Source organism: Camellia sinensis, chromosome 6, assembly GCF_055761805.1.
Source record: "Camellia sinensis isolate YWXY chromosome 6, ASM5576180v1, whole genome shotgun sequence".
In the NCBI taxonomy this organism is placed as follows: Eukaryota; Viridiplantae; Streptophyta; class Magnoliopsida; order Ericales; family Theaceae; genus Camellia; species Camellia sinensis.
The window spans coordinates 136,596,539-136,616,348 of record NC_138966.1 but is presented as its reverse complement, the minus strand read 5'-3'; the positions used below and the strand labels follow the sequence as shown (position 1 = coordinate 136,616,348).

Genomic DNA, 19,810 nt, shown 5'->3' with positions numbered 1-19,810 from the left:
AACCACACTAATTACGTAACGAAATGTTTTTACTGTCAAGACATTTTAGTCGTTTTTGTTAGGTAACTAGGCAACGTGATTGCTTAGTGTAGTTTATAATTTTTTTTTTAATTTAAAAAATTTTATTAGATTGTTCAGTGTAATTTTTATTTATAATTTATTAAAAAAATAATTTAAATAAATTAAAAAAAAATCGATTTTCAAAAGCTGACTAAAAGGCTCTTTATCAATTTTTAATCTTTGTATAAATTACACCAAATAGAGTTAAAGAATGACTTATTTAAATTGTATTTATATTATACATTTGAGTAAAGATTTGAAAAGAGAAAGAAAAAATATAAATAAAATATAGTTATATTTTACACTCATTTTCTTTTTCTCTTTTCAAATTTTACCCAATTTCATGCTTCAAAAGTATGTGATAATCAGGGGTGAGTGACCGATATTATGATCCGACCAAATTGACTGAACCGAACAGAGCCGTAGTATTTTGAATGGCTGCATGATGACGAGCAGACGGTTGCAGATTGATTTTTTTCAATCCGCCTAATTTTGGACGAATAGCAGATTTGAAGTTCTTTTGGTTGCAACCGAACAGCCAAACTGTGACCACCCCTATAAATTTGTAAGATTTTGTGTTTTCAATTTGGTTAGATATTCTGTTTGTGTTTTCAATTGAAAAGAAATTTAATATATTTTGTTGTGTTTTTAATTTGTTTTCAGTTTAAAAATCCTTTTATCAAATGACAAATGTTAATATTTTGTATTTTTTTGTGAAAAATATAATGCTTAATTTTGTCATTTCAAAAAAATCAAATTAAATAGTTTTTGAAGAAAAAAGTAATAAAATAGTTTTGATAACGTATGGTTTTCCTATATGTATTTATTGTTGGTATTTGATAATTTATTTGATAATCTCTTAGTTATATTGAGTTGAATTGTTATAAAAAAAATTGATAAGTTGTTGTATTATGTTCAAAATTTGTGAAATTTTAAACCGCTAAACTAATTTGCATCCATCTGTCAATCCGTTAATCTATCCATCAATCTGATGGATAAATACAAATTAATTTTTTTCAACTTAACAGACGGATGACGAATTAGAAGTTGTCTACCCGTAACCGAACTCCGAATACGCTAGTGATAATAATTTTCCGAGAAAATGACAGAAAGTGAGAGAGGGTGCCCTATACACATATATACATACAGTGCAGAATTTATAATTGGAATTCGTGTTTGCTTTCGGAAAGCCAGGTTGAAGTCACCGGAGGAGGAATATAGCAATATTTTCCCAACTCAGTCTCTCAGGGTCAGCTCAGGTAGGTAGGAAAATGTAAAATGTGATTGATCTCTTCAACCTCATCAAAAACGCGAAACGTTTCAAGAATCATTTGTTGTCCTTTTTCTTCGTCTTCTTCAGATCACTTCCTTTCTTTCTTTCTTCCTATCTCTGAAACGTTTATCTTTTTGTAGTTTCCTAGTTAAGTTCAGGTTTTAGATCTTAGCTTAGTTGGTTTTCTTCATCCCAGAAGGTTAAGGATTTTCTTTTTCTCACCAAAAAATCTCTTCTTTTTTCCCATTTTACACACCCTTTTTTTGTCTTATATCAAAACCCAATCCTCAAATACATTTGAAAATCAATATTTTTTTGATAAAACCTCTTTGATCTGTAGTTTTCAGTTCACACACAATTTTCTCATTTAAAAAAAAAAAAAATTAATCTTAATTTTAATTTTTTTAAAATCTCACTGACAGGCCAGACACTGTTTTGGTTGATAATATATCATATCAATCTTACTTTCCCTAGATCATTTTGCTGATCAAAAAAAAAAAAAAAAAAAAAATCTTACTTTCCCTAGATCATTTGGTGGATCTATTCTTGCTTTCATTTCCTTGAGCTGATTAGGGTTCATTACTAGTAGTCTAGTGACTCCGGTCAATGACTAAAACACAATCACATAAGAGAGGAGAATAGGTTTTTATTTTTTGATCTATAGAGAGGAGAACCAACCCTAACCCTATTTCTCAAGTTGAAAGTAGATCCTTTTTCTGGTGGTTACTGTGAATTTTTATATGATGATGATGATGATGATGATGATGATGATAGTGTTATATGTATCATGTATATGTTTTCTCATATGTATTTTCCATAATTTTTCAGTCCATTGGATTTTTATTTCTTCCTCCAATTTTAGCCCTTTCTCTTTTGATTTCTCAAACTCCTTGTTCTTCAAGTTGTCTCTCTCTCTTTCTCTAGATCTACTTACCCATGTTTTTCAAAGATAATTGGTGATGTTTTCTAATACACTACACAACTTCTAGTTCTCTTCCTATACTCTCATTTAAAAAAAAAAAAAAAAAGAAAAAAAAAAAAGAGAAAGCAAAACTACTAAATAAAAAATAAATAACTAATGCAAGATCTTGCAAATGTAACCCCCCAAAAAATCCGGGACACCAATCCATATTTTTGTCAATTCATTTCTTTAATTTTATGTCTCTTTCTTACAAGATTTTTAAAAAAAAAAAAAAAAGAAGAAGATTTGCATGCACATATAGCACAATAATTACAGAAAATTAGGAGATCGCCGAGAGCTTTATTTTCTTATTATTTTTTTCCTCAATGTAATAATAATTTGGGATGAGAAAAAAAAAATGTTTATGTGGAGACAATATTTTTGGCGAGTAGGCTAGGGCTTGCAAGATGGGGCGAGGAAAAATTGAGATAAAGAGGATTGAGAACAACACCAACCGGCAAGTCACATTCTGCAAGCGGAGAAATGGGCTGCTGAAGAAAGCTTATGAATTGTCGGTCCTTTGCGAGGCAGAAGTTGCCCTCATCGTCTTCTCTAGTCGAGGACGCGTCTATGAGTATGCTAACAACAAGTAATTTTTGCTACCCCATTCCTTCATTTAATGAATTTTTTCCCCTCATTATTTCTGTTGCAAAATGGATTATTTGACTAATCACACTGCTACATTTTCATATAAATATCATTTTTATTCTTATAGACTTATTTTAAAAGTGTAATATGCTATTATTATTATTATTATTATTCTGTTTTATGCTTTTTTTAGTTAAACCATCATTTCCTTGTTGTCATTTGTCAAGTTGTCATTTAAAAAATATTTTATAGTTGTCTTATTGCTGATTTTGTTGGGATTGATATGACTAGAAGATGCAGAAAATCTACTGTCATGTATTCTTTTAATCAGGCTACACGAATATTTCATAATGATCTCATTATTAAGCCAAAGCACCTTCATGATTATTCATTTACAGCAATGCTAGAGGGTCACAAAATAAGTGGCTCAAATAGTTTAAAATTGTCAAAACAATGTCGTTTTGCGCACAAAACGCAAAACGACGTCGTTTTGACAGTTTTGAACCATTTGAGCCACTTATTTTGTGGCCCTCAAACATTTTCCATTCATTTATTATTTAGAAGAAATTATTATTCAGGGTAATTTTTTAAAAAAAATTGCTTATTAATGAAAAAATTTATGATATTAATTGTTAATATTTATAATATTTTTTACTTTTTTATAAATATTTTTTACTGACATGGTGAAAGTGTAATTTCCCCTATTATTTATTTTTTGTACCCCTCAAAAATAAAAGTAAAAAAACAATTATTTTATTTATTTTAAGCATTTTAAATTACATACCTTGTTTATGGCCTGATATACTTTAGTGAGATTGCTAACATGAAACCAAATGTTGTTGATAATGTTTGGATTGTCATAAGAATTTTAGATATAAACTCTTCTAAATCATCAAACCGTGCTGAGGAGAAGGCTTGGTTTTCGGATTTAGATCCTCCTTATTTCATGAATATGATATGTTTGTCGAAATTTTATTTTCTGTTAACATATATTCACTATTTTCTTCAAAAATAATCTTAAAAGGAAGGTTAGAGCATCTCCAATGGTTTGCCATTGAAGCTACTAAAGCTATTTTATAGCGGGGGCAAAAGTGGTTCTCCAATGGTAAGTTTTGGTAGTTGCTATATTTGGCAAATGTCAAAACTTGTGTCAAGCTGCCAAATGTGCCAATTCACCAAAATCAACCGTTCCTCCCTCCCTTTCTTTTCCCTTTCCAGCAAAACATCCAAAATAGAAACAAAATTCACCAAAAATAAAGCAACAAAATAATAAATTATGAACTACATTTCAGAATTAGGTAGAATCAGGAAAAGAAAAATTCAACAAAAAAAATTATATTTATTTTAACAAATTTCAAGAATTTCAGTAATATCAATCAAAAAAATCTAAATGCCAAGCACAATTAACATCTCCAAATTTGAAGCAATCTCAAGCAAAAAAAAAAAATTAATATAAAGAAAATTTATACTGAAATAATCTAGAATTTGAAGATGCTTCGGCTTCATCTTTGTGTTTGGATCGTCTTTGGGCTTCGGCTTCATCTTCTTCGTCTTCGTGTTTGGGTCATGTTCATTAGGGTTTTGGATTTGGATCACTTTCGTTAGGGTTTGGATCATTGGAGAAGAGGTTTAGAACGGAGGAAAAGAGAGATTGAAGAGAGAGAGAGAGATTGAAGAGAGCTAGAACAGATGGTTGGAGAAGAGGGTTAGAGAAAGAAATTTGGGGTTTAAGGATTGGAGATCGGCGGTGGCGGTGGTTCTAGAAATAGGGGGAGACAAGAGTGTTGGTAGTGATGAAGATGGTGTGAGAGAGTGACGAAGATGGTATAAGTGAAAGAGTGATGAAGACGGTGAGAGAAAGAGAGGGAAAAGAGCAAGAAAGTGGTATGTGGTTCCTGAATGACGAGAGAGAAAGAGAGAGACGACTTGAGAAGATGAGAACTAGAGAAAGGGGATGGATCAATATAAAGGTAGATTGCACAAGGTGAATACAAACCATTGGATTATGGTGCTCTTTTTGAACGATCTAGTTTCATTAAAATAGAAATACATTAAATGACATTAAGTGTCATTAAAAAGATAAAATTAAAATTTAATTTTTAATTTTTTTAATTTTTTTAATTTTTTTATATTTATCAAGTTGGGTAGAATGTAAATATTTAATTTATTTTAGAAAAAGTTTGAAAAATGTCAACAATAAAAAAATTACTAAAAAATCTATATTCAAACAATACCTACAAAATTGGAAGGAAAGTTAGTTGAGATTTGTCAAAATGACATGTGACCATTGGAGCACAATTGCTATCATTTGACAATTTGATACTATTCATTGTCAAATTATAATAACCGCAATGGTATTATAGCATTGGCAATGCCATTATAGCATTTGCCAATTAGAGAAGCACTTAGAGCCCTAAAGGAACAAGGTAGAAGGACCATATATTCTAGCCTACTATATTATTTCATGGAACTGTTTTACTTCACTAGTATCACTAAGGTGTTTGAAAAAAAAAAAAAAAAGTGTTAAATGATAAAATTGAAAACTATGAAATTAAAAATTAAATATTAACAATTAAATGTTAAAATTTTAAAGTGAAAAACTATTTGATATTTACTGAAAATTGAGTACTGAATTTAATCAAGTTGTTTAATATATGATTAAAAAAAGTTAGAATTTAAAATTTATTAATTTTTAAAATTTTCTCTTACTCTCTTTATATTTTTGGTGGTGGTTTGGTAGTCACAAGATGATGGTGGTGGTGTTGTGGTGACGGCAGTGACGATGATGGTTATGTGTGCTCATAGGATAGTGGTGACGACAAAGATGGAGGTAATGGCAATGCGGTTGTGGTGGTGGTTTGTGTGATTTGGTGAAGGGGTTGTCAATGCTATAGGGAATGAGGGAGAGGAAAAGGATGACAATGGTGGTAGGCGAGGCAGTTGTCACCAGCTATGTGAAAGAAAAGCAGAGGGAGGTGTTTGGGTGGTAGTGGGAAGCACGAAGGGAGGGAGGAAGGGGCTTTCATCGGCGGCATGGGAGGAAGAGAGGGAGGGAGAGGGATAGAGATGAGGGATTTAGTGTTTTTTTTTTTTTTTTGATTAGCTAAAAAAGAACTTTATTAATAAGAAATTCATATATAACATATGCTAGTACGTCAATAAAGAGAGAAGAGAAAAGGTCTCTCTCGATGCATGTCTTCTTCCTGTACCTTTAATTTCATGCTGTTTAAATGAAATTTTTCTTTGTTGATCAAAAAAAATAAATAAATAAAGAGAGAAGAGGTGCAAAGAGTATCAAATTATAACGTCTGTGATAGGTATATTGAGATGAATAGGTACATCAAGACGAATAGTTCTAATTAATTGATATATAAACTTTGTGAATTTTCAATTTTGAGCTTAAGAAATGGCTACGTGAGATATGTACATGCCCATTTTCTCCAACATTATAATCTCCGTTACCGATAGTTCTTATCTTCAAATGTGTTTCAATTGAAATCATATGGAGCAAATGGACACAATCATATTTTTTTTGGGCTTATTATATATATACATATATATGTATATGTATCTATTCTATTTATTTATTATATAACATGAGCATCCAAGTTTATGTGAACTCCATCATGTTATTTTTGCTACCAATTTTGCTCGACAAATAATATATTTAGTTTCACAAAAATTGTGGTCAAACATGGAAACTAAAATTTCTCAACACAATTAAAAAACTATTTCAATTTTTATAAATACGTGCATGAAATATGTTTTTTTTTTTTTTTTTTTGAAACAACAAGAAAGGAGTTCTTTATTGATGAACATCAAGCAAAATGCAATGACCTGCATCAATAAAAAAAAGAGAGTGCAATGAATATCTTAGTACAACTACATGATCCTAATTAAATTGACAACGATAAGTTTACGCAATCATCTGCGGACACCATTCACAGTTGATGAGTAGTCAACCAACCAACCAAACAAAGAGAACAGACACAGCCACGCATAGAGCAAACATAAAAACTCCCAACTGTAAAGAAGAAAATTAAATGAATTTGTACATTGACTTGAGTTCTTCTTCTAGTACTAGTAGTAGTAGCCATCATCTTGCACCAATTAGCACCCACTGTAAAAATCTCAGAGAAGCAGTCTTTTTCTAGGCTGTCCTTCACACTTTCCTTTTTTGTGTCATATCTGATTAGAATGTGCATCCATATCTCTACCACAGTGATTTTATTTATATATTTTTTAATTATGTTAAGGATCTTAAATAATCTATTAAATTTTTTACTTAAACTTCTCACATAGATGTAGGACTTATATAAACTCACATGTGTGTGAGTCCCAAAATTTTGATAAAAAATTTGATAAATTATTTAGAATCCATCACATTTTCTTATTTTTTTCTTACTGCCTTCTCTTTTTGTCCCCCTCTCTTGGTGAAACACTCAAAAGTATGTCAATGGCATTTCAAACTCTCAATTGTCTCTCTTTTTTTTTTCTTTCTCTTTCCTGTTTCATGATACCAGCAAAGTGTATATTGTTTTTCTTCTAAGGTTTATTCCTTTATAGTGATTATCAGAGAGAGATGAGAGATGAGAGATGAGAGAGAGAAGACTTTTTTCAACCACTGCAGCTCTTTTTATGATTCTAAGAAGGCACCTGTACTGTCCTGTACTTGGTTCTAGCTCCTTTCACTTTTTGAGGTTTTGTTTCCATCTTGGACAGACTCGGACTTGGACTTAATCCTTCCATCTTTATTATATGTGTAACCTATCCTCTAATCCCGTTGTCTGCTTCTCAATAAAGTAAAAAACAAACAAAAAAAAGATGAAAACCATCACTCCATGGATTGTGTTTGACTTGAGTTGAGTGACCAAGTGAAAGTTGTATGCTTCTTGTTTGTTTTCTTGGTACATCAATAAATTGTTCCTTTTGCTGCTTAAAAAAACAAAAAAGTGAAGTTTTTACGTTGGACAGATTTTGACGTAATAAGTACAATTTTTAAATAAAAAAATATTATTATCAAAATTTGATGGTGGAAATAATCTCAAATATTTGTTACTAAAGAGTATATCACTAATGGTGGGTTAAATTTTTCAATGGTGTGCCAAATCTTGAGCTAAAATGTGTAAGTTGGCAAAAAATATTATTTGCAACATTAGTAAGAACAATTATGGTCACTAGATATTTTTAAATTTTTATTTAAAAAAAAAATAGATTTAATGGTAAAAAATTAATATGGAAACTAATTGTCAAAATTATATTGGAACTATTAGAATAGTATAACTTAAAAATAGTTATTTACTCTCTAGTAAGTCATTTTAATTTAGAGTTGCTATAATATAACTTGACAAATTATATGACTTTTTGATAACTCGTATATCTTGATTGGTTCTCACTCCCACTTTCTTACATACATGCACGAATGCTCATCAAATTTTGCATGGGAGCATGAGTAATTACATTAGGCAAATTACAAATACTGGGTAGTGGGAAAAATAATTAGAATTTAAGGGACAGTTTTTGACATTGTAATGGAAGTGAGATAAAGGTGAAAAGTAAATTACGTATGGATCAAATCTTCATTGAATTGACCAAGGTGCCTCTCCCTCTTCCAATTCTCTCATCTTCTCTTTTTCTTTTCCCTTTGCAACTTCCAACTGCCAGCAACTACTACAAAACCCACCCCCGCTAGCAAGGATCCTTTATCCTCAAATATTTTTGTCCCCCTGTCCCGATTCACTCACAATCATTGAATCATATGAGAATTTTAAGATTTGAAAATATTAAGAAATATTTAATGATTGTGAATGAATTAAAACAGGGGAACAGGAATATTTTGAGATAGAGGATCCTTGCACCTCCCTCACCCTCATCCGCCGCCTCCAGTCCCATTCCTACCCTTTTCCATCATTGATATCGTTACCATACTCCTTACAACACCACCTCCGTTTCTGCGTTGCTACTTCCAATCTCTTCACTTTCCACCCAACAACCCTCTTACCCCAAGTTCATCCAACACAGTTACCTCAAACTGTTAATCTCTCTCCCTCGCAACCCCACATAGTACCTGTGGGGACATAATTTTTTAATGACAACACGTGGTCGAGGTGTTACTGAAGTGCCAGCCGAGGTGCTACTTGTTCTGGTCATGACACCGAGATGATCTCGGCTAGGCCGAGGTTATCAGCGAAGAAACCAGAATCCGAGATAAGTGGATAAGGGACAAGAGTCCTAGAATGGGAGAGGATTTCAGTTTGGGTAAAGATAAGACTCTTAGAGAGTTTATCCCAATCCTACTAGGAGTCCAAGATTAGCAGTAATCTTAAGTCCATTGAAGCTAGGCTTCTATTGGGACTACGTTTGTGTTGGCTATAAAAGAGAGGCACCCTCGTGGGTCTAAGGTATGCTTTTTATGCTCTGAATAGTGAGTTAAGCTGTTTTGCTATCTTTGACAGATAACTGACTTGATCGTCAAAGTGCCCCCGGGTGGACGAACCAGCACCGGAGTCTCTTCTTTTATATGACAGGTCGTTTGGGCAATCTATTCTGCTAATGTTCTCCAGCTGAGTACCAGTTTAGCAGTGTGGTGGGAAATTGACACACACAATTTGGCGCCGTCTGTGAAAACGAAAGGAGAATAGATGGCCAACTACAGACAGAAAAAGAAGGTTAAGGACGACACCCCTACTGAGAGTAGGAAACATATTGACTTTAACGTCGAAGAAGACAAATTGCAACGAAGAGACTCGTGATAAGAATCACGGAGAAAAGAACGTCGGCTAGAAGGGCGGCGTACAGAAGAAATCGGACCGGAGCGGGTATTATAACGAGGAAGACCTCGAGGTATGGAAAGATAGATGCCTGCGGAGGGACGACGAGATGAAGGGAATGGCGAATAAATTGGCGGACCTACAAACGGTCGTCAATTTCTTGATACAGAACAAATGTCATGCAGCCACCATTCCCGCTACAAGATACGTCGATTCCAGCGGCCAATAAAAGTGTCCAAAAAGGGAGGCAGAAAACAGTTCCTGCAGTCTCTCAGCGTGGTGGGACCAAGGGACATTCTCACCGGCCTTCGCGGGAGGTCGAGCATGAAGAATCCCAGAAGACACGATCTCGGCCTAGATGATTAGGTCCGAGAAGAGAAGAGCTCAGCCTAAAGTGAGCAGATCCCAGATTTCAGAAGATAAAATCTCGGCCAAGATGATTAAGTCTAAGAAGAGAAAAGCTCAGCCTAAGTTAAAGACTTTTTATATAAGGTCCACAAAAAAGTAGGTAGAAGCCATGCAGAGGCCTGGAAAATGATGCTTGAGAGTTGGAATTTTCAAGCCAAGATCGGTTTAACTCTTGTTGAAATTTAAGAAAAATTTACAAGTTAAAGTTAAATTGAGGTCATGTTTAACACTTGTTGAAATTTAAGAAAAATTTACAAGTTTAAGTTAAATCGAAGACGTATTTAACACTTGTTGAAATTTTAAATTTACAAGTTGAAGTTAAATCGAGGACGTATTTAACACTTGTTGAAATTTTAAATTTACAAGTTAAAGTTAAATCGAGTACGTGTTTAACACTTGTTGAAATTTTAAATTTACAAGTTAAAGTTAAACCGATGATATGTTTAACACTTGTTGAAATTTTAAAAAATTTACAAGTTGAAATTAAACCGGGGTCATGATTAAAGGAAGGAATGATATAGGTTCCATCACCTCAAGATGCTGAGGTAATAGAACCCAGGGGGCAGTTGTGGAGACATAATTTTTTAATGACAGCACGTGGCCGATGTGTCACTGAAGTGACAATCGAGGTGCCACGTGTCCTGGTCATGATACCGAGCTGATCTCGGCTTGGCTGAGGTTATCTGCGAAGAAACCAGAATCCGGGATAAGTGGATAAGGGACAAGAGTCCTAGAATGGTAGATGATTTCAGTTTGGGTAAAGATAAAACTCTTAGAGAGTTTATCCCAATCATACTGGGAGTCCAAGCTTAACAGTAATCCTAAGTCCATTGAAGCTAAGCTTCTATTGGGATTAGGTTTGTGTTGGCTATAAAAGAGAGGCACCCTCATGGGTCTAAGGTATGCTTTTTATGCTCTAAATAGTGAATTAAGCTCTTTTGCTATCTTTGGGAGATAACTGACTTGATCGTCGGAGTGTTCCCGGGTAGACGAACCACCGCCGGAATCTCTTCTTTTCTGTGACAGGTCGTTCGGGCAATCTATTCTGCCAGTATTCTCCCGCTGAGTACCAGTTTGGCAGTATAATCGAAAATTGACACACACAATACCCATGTTGGTATAAAACATGGTGTAAATACAAATTTTGTTTGGTATAATTGCAAAACATGCACGATGCAAATGTTAAATTATGTCATGCACAACATCTATGCATATATGTATATATTGGGCAATTACAACCTAAAATTATAAGAAACACCAGTATGCCTTGACAACTAAATTAACTTCACTATTTGGGGTTTTCTTTGTTTGTTTGTTTTTTTTTTTTTTTTTTTTTTTTTTTTTGATCGGCAAAATAAATCTTTATTGATGGAAACATAAAAAATATGATAGAATACATCAATATAGAGGAGCTTGGAGCTACCCCAAGTTCGAAGCTCCAGTTGGTGAGAAACCAACAAAAAGAGAAAAACAAAAAACCAGAAGCATTAACAACCAAATTACAGCCATAACAGAGCAAACTAGCAGCATAGTAGATCACCAAGACTAATAGATCAGTAGGCTTAGCAGCTAATTCCCAACAGATCAACAGATCATCACCAAATCACCAAGACAAAACAGCTTATTCCAAGGCTAAGCAGCAGACTTTTAGCTCCGCAAGGTTCTCATTTCCAAAATCACCTTTAAACAACACCAAATCTGACTGGTCTGGTTTAAATTGACCACAGAATCAGCAGCAGTTTTTGCAAACAAAAAATCACATAGTAAAAGTTTGGAAATTCTGAAGGCCATTGTCACATCCTGAAATTTAAACTATATCTTAGTAAGTCTTTTAATTTATTGAAAACCATTGGGAAGTCTTTACATATGATCCTATTGTCCATTCACAAGTGTTTCGATATGTCAATATAGTAATATATTAGACAAGAACATTGGCAAGATACTAAGTGAACGGCTTCAATCAATTTTTTTTGGAGTCTAAGACTTACCAATTAATGTTGAGATTACATTATTTGTGAGAGTTATGTGAAACTCCATTGTTCAATTATCTACATTATTATTTATTACTTTATTATATTGAAAAATCTGGATATTTTCGATTTTCTTGGCATACATACAGCATAAAATCAACAATAGAGAGATACAAGAAGGCAGTTGCAGACAATTCCAATCCATGCCCCACTCCAGAGATTAATGCTCAAGTAAGTACTTCATTAATTTATTGACTATTGTTTACCATTTAACTGTCAAAAAATTACTCAAAAGGAAATTTTTTATTTTGTGCTGTGATCAAAAAATTAATGCATCCACTAGCTAACATGTTGCATATACTCATCTAGCAACCTACAAACAAATGGTTTCTATAGTTGGAGGGTTCGATATGTATTATTGAGCCTCTGTTTTAGGTGCATAAGCTTTTGAGACTAGTTTAGTTATAACATAGTATCAACGGTCATGTTAGGAAACGTCTTAAGTTCAAGTCTTTTCATTTTCAGGAATATAGACATCTTTGACATTCTTGAAAATGAAGACTTGAACCTAAAACATTTCCTAACATGTTGTTGGTGTATGTTGCTCTATTGTTTGTCCTGCTGTTGTATGCATGATGGTGTTGTAGGCTGCTCTATTTGGTGTTGTTGTTCTGTTTTTTTGGTTGTTGTTGCCCTTGATTGGCTTTTCACCAATCGTGGGTTAAGTGCTTGCAGATGATTGTACTTCATTTGCGGTGCCAACCTAGTTGAGATTGTGAGGGTGGCTATGATGCTTGGTGCACTTTCCTAATTTGTTGATGTATTTTGCTTTTATCATCAGTAAATCTTTCTTTTTGCAGATAAAAAAAAAAAAAAAGTCTTTTCATTTGTATTTATTTTCTGTTTGCATTATGTTTTCTTTATATCTTGATTGCATCTCTAGATAAAAGATGAGATTGAATATGAGGAAGGGTAATGGGTAGCATGATATACATTTTTTGGCCAATTACCCTACAATTTAAGATTTTGGAACTAGTTGATAATATGTCCCCTAAAATCTCAATGATCATATTGCACCTTGTAGGCCATTTGAAATACAGTTTCATCATCTAGACTTTAAATTAAATAGGAGGGACTTAAATCATATTTCTTTTAGTAGAATAAAACACAAAATAGAGTTTTTTCCCCCCTCTAATGCAAAGCTCCATTCTAGATGATAGATTTACTTTAAATATTATGTAAAATGCCAATATTGGGTCCAGTCATTTCACAAGGTATCCAAACACTAAATTCTCTTTTTATCAATCAAAAATATGATGAGTATAAACTTGTAAGACTCCTTCTCTTTCCTGGTAATTGTGCGATATCCTTTAATACAAAAATTGTTGGGTTCTCTTTCTTCAAGAATTTTATTATTATTATAAATGCATTATTACCTAGGAATGATGCTATACAAGTTAAATTTTACTAATTTCTCTTATTCACTTATGTGAAACTTATCTTAATATTCAAGTGAGTAATTTTGTTTTGTTGGTTTTGCTTGAGTTGTATCTTTGAACTTAATCAAATCAATTTCTTATCTTTGCTGAAAAAAAAAATTAATGCTATATAAACTAAAAAAACTTATGAAGTTTTTTAACTCATGGCTGTGACACTTGGGTATTATTGGAGTGAGTATCAAATTTCAACGTTTCATAGCAAGAAAATTATAGTAAAATTTGTTATTAAAGTGGACGATGTTTTCGAATTCCAAAATTTCATTATTATTTTATAAGATTTATTAGTTTGTACAATATTTTTCAATATTTGGTACTTATTTATACTTTTGTGGCAGCCATGATATGCATCACATTTTGTGATATTTCACATGACAAGCTTGGCATTCTTTGTTGGTTTGTTTGTTTGTTTTTTTTTAAATGAAATGTTTTGAAACAACAGATCTAACCACTTCTTCATATATTTGATTTTGTGTTTTTGGATCAAGTGTAGTTTTATCAACAAGAATCAAAGAAGCTGCGCCAACAAATTCAAATGATACAAAATACTAACAGGTGCTTCTGATATTCCACCATTGCAAGAGAAATTATCTACATTCTTTATTTAAAAATATCACAAATGTTATTATTGAACCTATGAAACCTTTTTATTTTTAAAAAGAAGGCCTAACACATACGGGTAACCCTTGGAGCTAGGCCTCCGAGGGTTAGTTACCCTTTGGTGGTACTGCATAGCTGGCCACTAAACCAATGCAGTGTTGTCATGAACTTGCACAGTGGTAGTGATTTATACTCACACTCTAAATAGTGGGTACATTTCACTCAAGTCTGAAAGGAAAGTCTTACTAACCAATTGTGTTAAGACTCAGGAAGCTAGTCCCATAACTAGGATGGGGAACTTCTGGATCTATACCAAGGTCCTTATTGCTGAGCTAAACACAAGGGTTGTGAAATAATTTATGTTATCAAGGGTAGTACTTCAAAGATTCCTTAACATCTTCCATATTTGAGAACTAACGAAATCTGTTAAAGGTTAAAATAGATACTGCCATATCATTTTGTTTGTATTTTCTAATTACATATATCATTACACTTTTTCTATTTCTCGTATTTGCTCACAGGAGTTTAATGGGCGAAGGCCTGGACTGTTTAAACATGAAGGAATTGAAGCAGTTGGAGAATAGACTTGAAAGAGGAATCACAAGAATTAGGTCAAAAAAGGTAAAGGTTTAAAAATTTAAAGCAATACAAAAATTATTAAAACTTTAACGTATGACTCTTTTAGTTCTCTTAATTTGAGAGGGCCCATGTTTTACTATTACGTAGAAGAACTGAATTTAAATGCCAACATGATACATGCATTTTTCTACTCCATTAATGCATAGAATGCACCTTTTGATGTTAAAAAAAGATGGACAATATTCATACATGTATACATACATAGCAACATATATTATGCATAAACTATTGGTATTTTTTCATAATAATACAAGAAAAATATATAAAATAAATTAAATAGAAATGAAAAAATAATTTTTTTATTAAATGATGAAATACATAATAAACGACATAACTAAATACAAAAATAAATTAGACTACATTACTAAAAAAATAAATTATTAACATGGATAACTAAAGAATTAGAACTCGCTGAGGTAAACTAAATTTTGAAAAATTAAAGAACAAATAATAAGAAAAGAAGCAAATCGAAACCTATGTGATACCACAGTTTTCTTAAAACAGATTCACCACCTCTCGATGGGTGTTAAAGGTATGCCGACGTCTGCCTCCCAAGATACGACAGTCGAAATCAGCTAATGCAGAAACACTTTCTGAATAGTTTTGGCGAACTTGACAATGGCTGCACTCTCTTTAACAAGAACCAAAAAAGGGGCTAGCAAAAGAAGATAGGAAAAAAAAATTTTGATGTAAAATAAACATCTCCAACTTTTTATCTCAAAAGACCATATCTATTTTCCATCAAAAATCTCTCTAAAATTCTTCTTTCAAGTTGGAGGGGAAAGACCTCTATTTATACAAGTAGAGAATCCCTAGCCATAAAGGCTATACATCAATAGGGTTATCAAATGTCATTAACCAAGACTATCAACTCTAGTCATTAGGGCTATAGTTACAAAGGTTGCAAACCTATGGCCACTAATATGGTCATCAACTCCATTATCAAAAGATGAGAGTTTACAAAGATCTAAACCTCCCATGTGCTTAATATATACAAATAAATATGTATATAATGATATTTGAATAAATCAACTAGATGGGCCATAAAATGAATATTAATATTGGGTTACAACCCGATCAAAACTCAATTCTCAAACACATGCATAAGTTAAGCCCAACCCAACATAGCTTAGCCCAAGGTTAAAAACCCACCACATGCACAAATACAAGCACAAGCATAAGTCTAGGCCCCGTCCAAACTAAGGTGGTGTTGTGTGTTGGGTTTTTTTTGATTTTTTTTTACAAAAAGACAAACTTTTTGCAAAATCAAAAAAAACATATCCAAACAAAATATCACATCTAACCTCATAATCATTTTACTTTTTTTCTCACAAACATCACATCCAATCACAAAAAAACCCAACTATCTTTTCAAACAAAAAAAAAAAAAAAAAAATTCTCCAATAATATCCTACAACTAAAAAAACCTACATAAAAACCTACTTCCCAAACACCCACTAAGACTAAGTCTAATCTAAGCCAAACTTTATTGATGCCTTTTTATGAAATAATTCTCATTCAGAATTCAATAGTTTCGGCTCATTATTTTTATATTGTAATCTTCTCACTAAGGAGAATACAAAACTACTCAAATCCACCTCAACCCGCGGTTGGATCCCATTTTAATTTTGAGTTAAAGTTGTTGAAAAATCATTATTTTCCAACATAAACAAGTAGTATTATAGTATTATTGATGTTTGTCATTTGTCTTGTATTTTGATTTCATTAATAAAAAAATTTTTTGTTGATAAAAAAAGAAAAAGAAAAATATACAAGTAGTATTCTTAAAAAACAATCAACATTGACTCTCTCTGTCCAAGTACTTATATGGTGCCACATTTTCTCATTTTTTTCTACTTGTACAGCATGAAATGATACTTGCAGAAACTGAAAATTTGCAGAAAAGGGTAAACATTTCGGATTCATATTGATTATCATTCATTTCTTGCTATCATAATTGTCTACCTTTACTAATCAATAGTTCTTTCCGAAAAACTGTCATAGGAAATGGAACTAGAAAATGAAAATGCATTCCTTCGAGCCAAGGTACGTACTTCAGGCAAATATTTTCTTGGTGTTCTGTCAATTCATCAATGAATTGAAAATAGTGCTTTGCAAGAGCACAATTGTTTGTTCCATAAGTTTGTACAAGTTACTTTTCCCAAATTGTTTGCGTCAATTCCCCTTTTCATGATTTTTTTTTCCATTGAAAGCCTATTTTCAGGTAAAAAATGTTAAAAAATACATGTTTGTGCCTATTTTTTCAAATTAGGAGTCTCATGTGTGTTCTGTAAGTGTGAATATATATTACTTGAATCATTCCTAAGATATTCATGTCAAATCCTAAGTATTTCCGTGCCATTTCCATGATATAATTTTTGGGGGTAATTTACAATCCATTGACATTTTTATAAAATAATTACATACACATTGAAAAAATTATAATTTTAATTATTAATGTTTATAATATTTATTATTGATCTATAATTATTTTTAAAAAATTAAATTGAATTATAATATTCTCCTCTTTTTTTTTCTTTTTTTTTTTCCTTTCGAAAATCTATTTTCAAGCTTGAAATGTTCATGAAAAAGACAAGTTTGTGCCTATTTTTTTTCCTTCAACTATTAGCAGATATTACATTATTCCTTCATCTTGTTTTTGCTGGTCTGTTCTGTATTGTTTTGCCTGGCGCTAGTCTGTTTTGTACTAGTTTGTTGTCTTATTTGCTTGTTCTCTCTTTGGTTGGTTTCTTATCAACCTGTGAGCCAGTAGATGATTGTGTATTCTCATTGGTGCCAACCTAATTGAGATTAGGGAGGTTTGCTATGATGCTTTTTGCTCTTGCCTCCTCTCCTTGTTGATGTATACCTTGATATATTTTTGTTATGTTATCATTAATAAAGAGTTTTCTTTGCTGATCAAAAAAATTTTAAAACTGCACAAATACACTTTTTTGGAGGTGGTCTGGAGGAGGTAAAAATGATACATTTTTATAATTCATGGGGTTAAAATGTACGAGTTCATAGATAATGGGATAAAATAATATTCGCTAATAATTAAGGGGTGTTAGTGTAATTAACTCTTATTTTTATTGGGGGCTCCAAATGTACAAGGAACACTACATTAAAATATTATTCAGAAATGCAGTGAAGCATACATAATTATAAACTGTTATTAATTATAAACTATTAGGCCTGATAATAAATCTCATTTAGCTTGAAAGCTGAACCTTTTTTTTTTTTTTTTTGGAGGTTGAAAATGTGAAATTTGACGGTCCAAATTAACTTTGATTACAGATAGCAGAAACTGAGAGGATTCAGGAACAAAACATGGTGCCAGGAGAAGAATACAATGCCATTCAAGCCTACTTTGCTCGCAATGATCTTGTGCTTCAACTTAACATCATGGATGCTGAACATCCACCACCACCACCTCCAGCAGCCTACCAACGATTCGACAAGAAGTCTCTCCATCTTGGGTAAATTTTTTTATGTATTTTCACCTCTCTTCTCCTGTGTTGTTTTGCACTTAAATCACTCTGTCTGAAATTGTATGGTGAGAAGGACAACTTGTTATTTATTTATTTTTTTTCATTTTTACCCCATTGCCGCTAGATTGCCGCCAAAAAAATTGTCAAAAAAAAAAAGACCGAAAGGTCACTGGAGGTGTTTGGCAGCAACGAAGACTGGTGGTGGTGGTGATATTGATAGATAGACAAATTATGTAGACAGATGAGTAACACGTGAACAAATAAGAAAACATATAGATAACACGTGGACATATGAGTGGACATATAGGTAGACAGTAGACATATAAGTAAAAGTAATACGGTATTCCAAATTGTTATTATACTTTTGGTCGTAAAAAAATAGAATTTTGGACTGTCTCACTAATTTTGAAAATTAGATTTATGCTCAATTACCAATCAAATTTCTCATTTACATAATGATATAAAAAATTTAAATATATATTAAATAAAAATGAGGAATTTGTAACCCTAACTTCTCCCTTAAATTGACTTGGGTTGTTTTTTGTGTTTTATACAGGTAAATCTTGTGATGGCTTGTGATGGTATCAGTATCTCTCTATAATACTTAAATAAAAGACTGTACTTACCCTAGTAATATGTTGCAACCCTACTGATATGTTGCAAACTATAGAACTTTCTTAAGGGAGTGAGATATTTAAACTGTGTAAGTTGTGCTTGTTACATTAGTTGTTTTTATTTAAATAAGAATAATTTTTTAATTTATTTTTTTCAAACATATATAATGATGTACGTTTTTGTGATTCTTTCTTTTTAAACAACCCATTATTATGACTTGATTTCGAAAAGTACCACTGTTAATATATTTGTAATTATCCACTAATATGTTTATTGGTATATAGTTACAAAAATGCTTTGGAACCCCAGTTTTGAAGGACCCCCAGTGATGTGGCAGCATGTGATTGGTTGAAATTTTTTTTTTTTTTTTCTTTGACTTTCTCTTGGTCCACAGCCCCCCACGTGGAGGTGGGGGTGCTGGGGTGCCTCCGTACTGGGGGTGCCAATCACTGCTCATATAGTTAGTATGTTTATTGATATATTTGTTAGGAAACCACATATATTTGTTCCAAAATCACTAAATATTTTTTCTTTAATTAATATATTATTGATATATTAGTTAATATTTTTAGTATTCCTCAATAGAGAGTATATACAAAATTTAAAATCAAAATAAGAGAGATTGAGAGGAACATATGTGCGAAAGAGAAATTTGGATTATTTTGGACCGTTGGATATAAATTGGGAACGATCTCAACCATTGATAGGAAATGTATATCTCCAAGACACATCCCCATCAATTTTCAAATATATATATATATATATTAGACTTTATATTTTAAAAAATTGCATTCTCCACTAAAACCTCTCAGATTTCTCATATTTATTTCACATAATAAAAAAAATATTAATAAGATTTATTGAAGCTCAAAAACTCACCACCCTTCTATAGTATAAAGAGAAACGAACACTTGATCTGATGCTATTGTCCCATCCACA

General features: G+C 32.2%; 1 protein-coding gene across 1 annotated transcript; it reads left to right on the top strand.

The window, feature by feature from the left end:
• Positions 1-1,225: 1,225 nt before the first annotated feature.
• On the top strand, positions 1,226-19,029 carry LOC114318218 (agamous-like MADS-box protein AGL11). The gene is made up of 9 exons (XM_028265077.2): positions 1,226-1,319; positions 2,687-2,883; positions 12,180-12,261; positions 14,020-14,081; positions 14,648-14,747; positions 16,631-16,672; positions 16,770-16,811; positions 18,063-18,244; positions 18,813-19,029. The coding sequence occupies exons 2-9, from the start codon at positions 2,702-2,704 to the stop codon at positions 18,814-18,816; spliced, it is 696 nt and encodes a 231-aa protein (XP_028120878.2). The 5' UTR covers positions 1,226-1,319; positions 2,687-2,701; the 3' UTR covers positions 18,817-19,029.
• The last annotated feature ends 781 nt before the right edge of the window (positions 19,030-19,810 follow it).

Bases quoted from the DNA above. Each gene is read 5' to 3' on its own strand.
- LOC114318218 (XM_028265077.2), top strand. From the start codon at position 2,702: ATGGGGCGAGGAAAAATTGAGATAAAGAGGATTGAGAACAACACCAAC. The intron at 2,884-12,179 runs GTAATTTTTGCT...GCATACATACAG, and splicing joins TATGAGTATGCTAACAACAA to CATAAAATCAACAATAGAGA. The intron at 14,748-16,630 runs GTAAAGGTTTAA...CTACTTGTACAG, and splicing joins CAAGAATTAGGTCAAAAAAG to CATGAAATGATACTTGCAGA.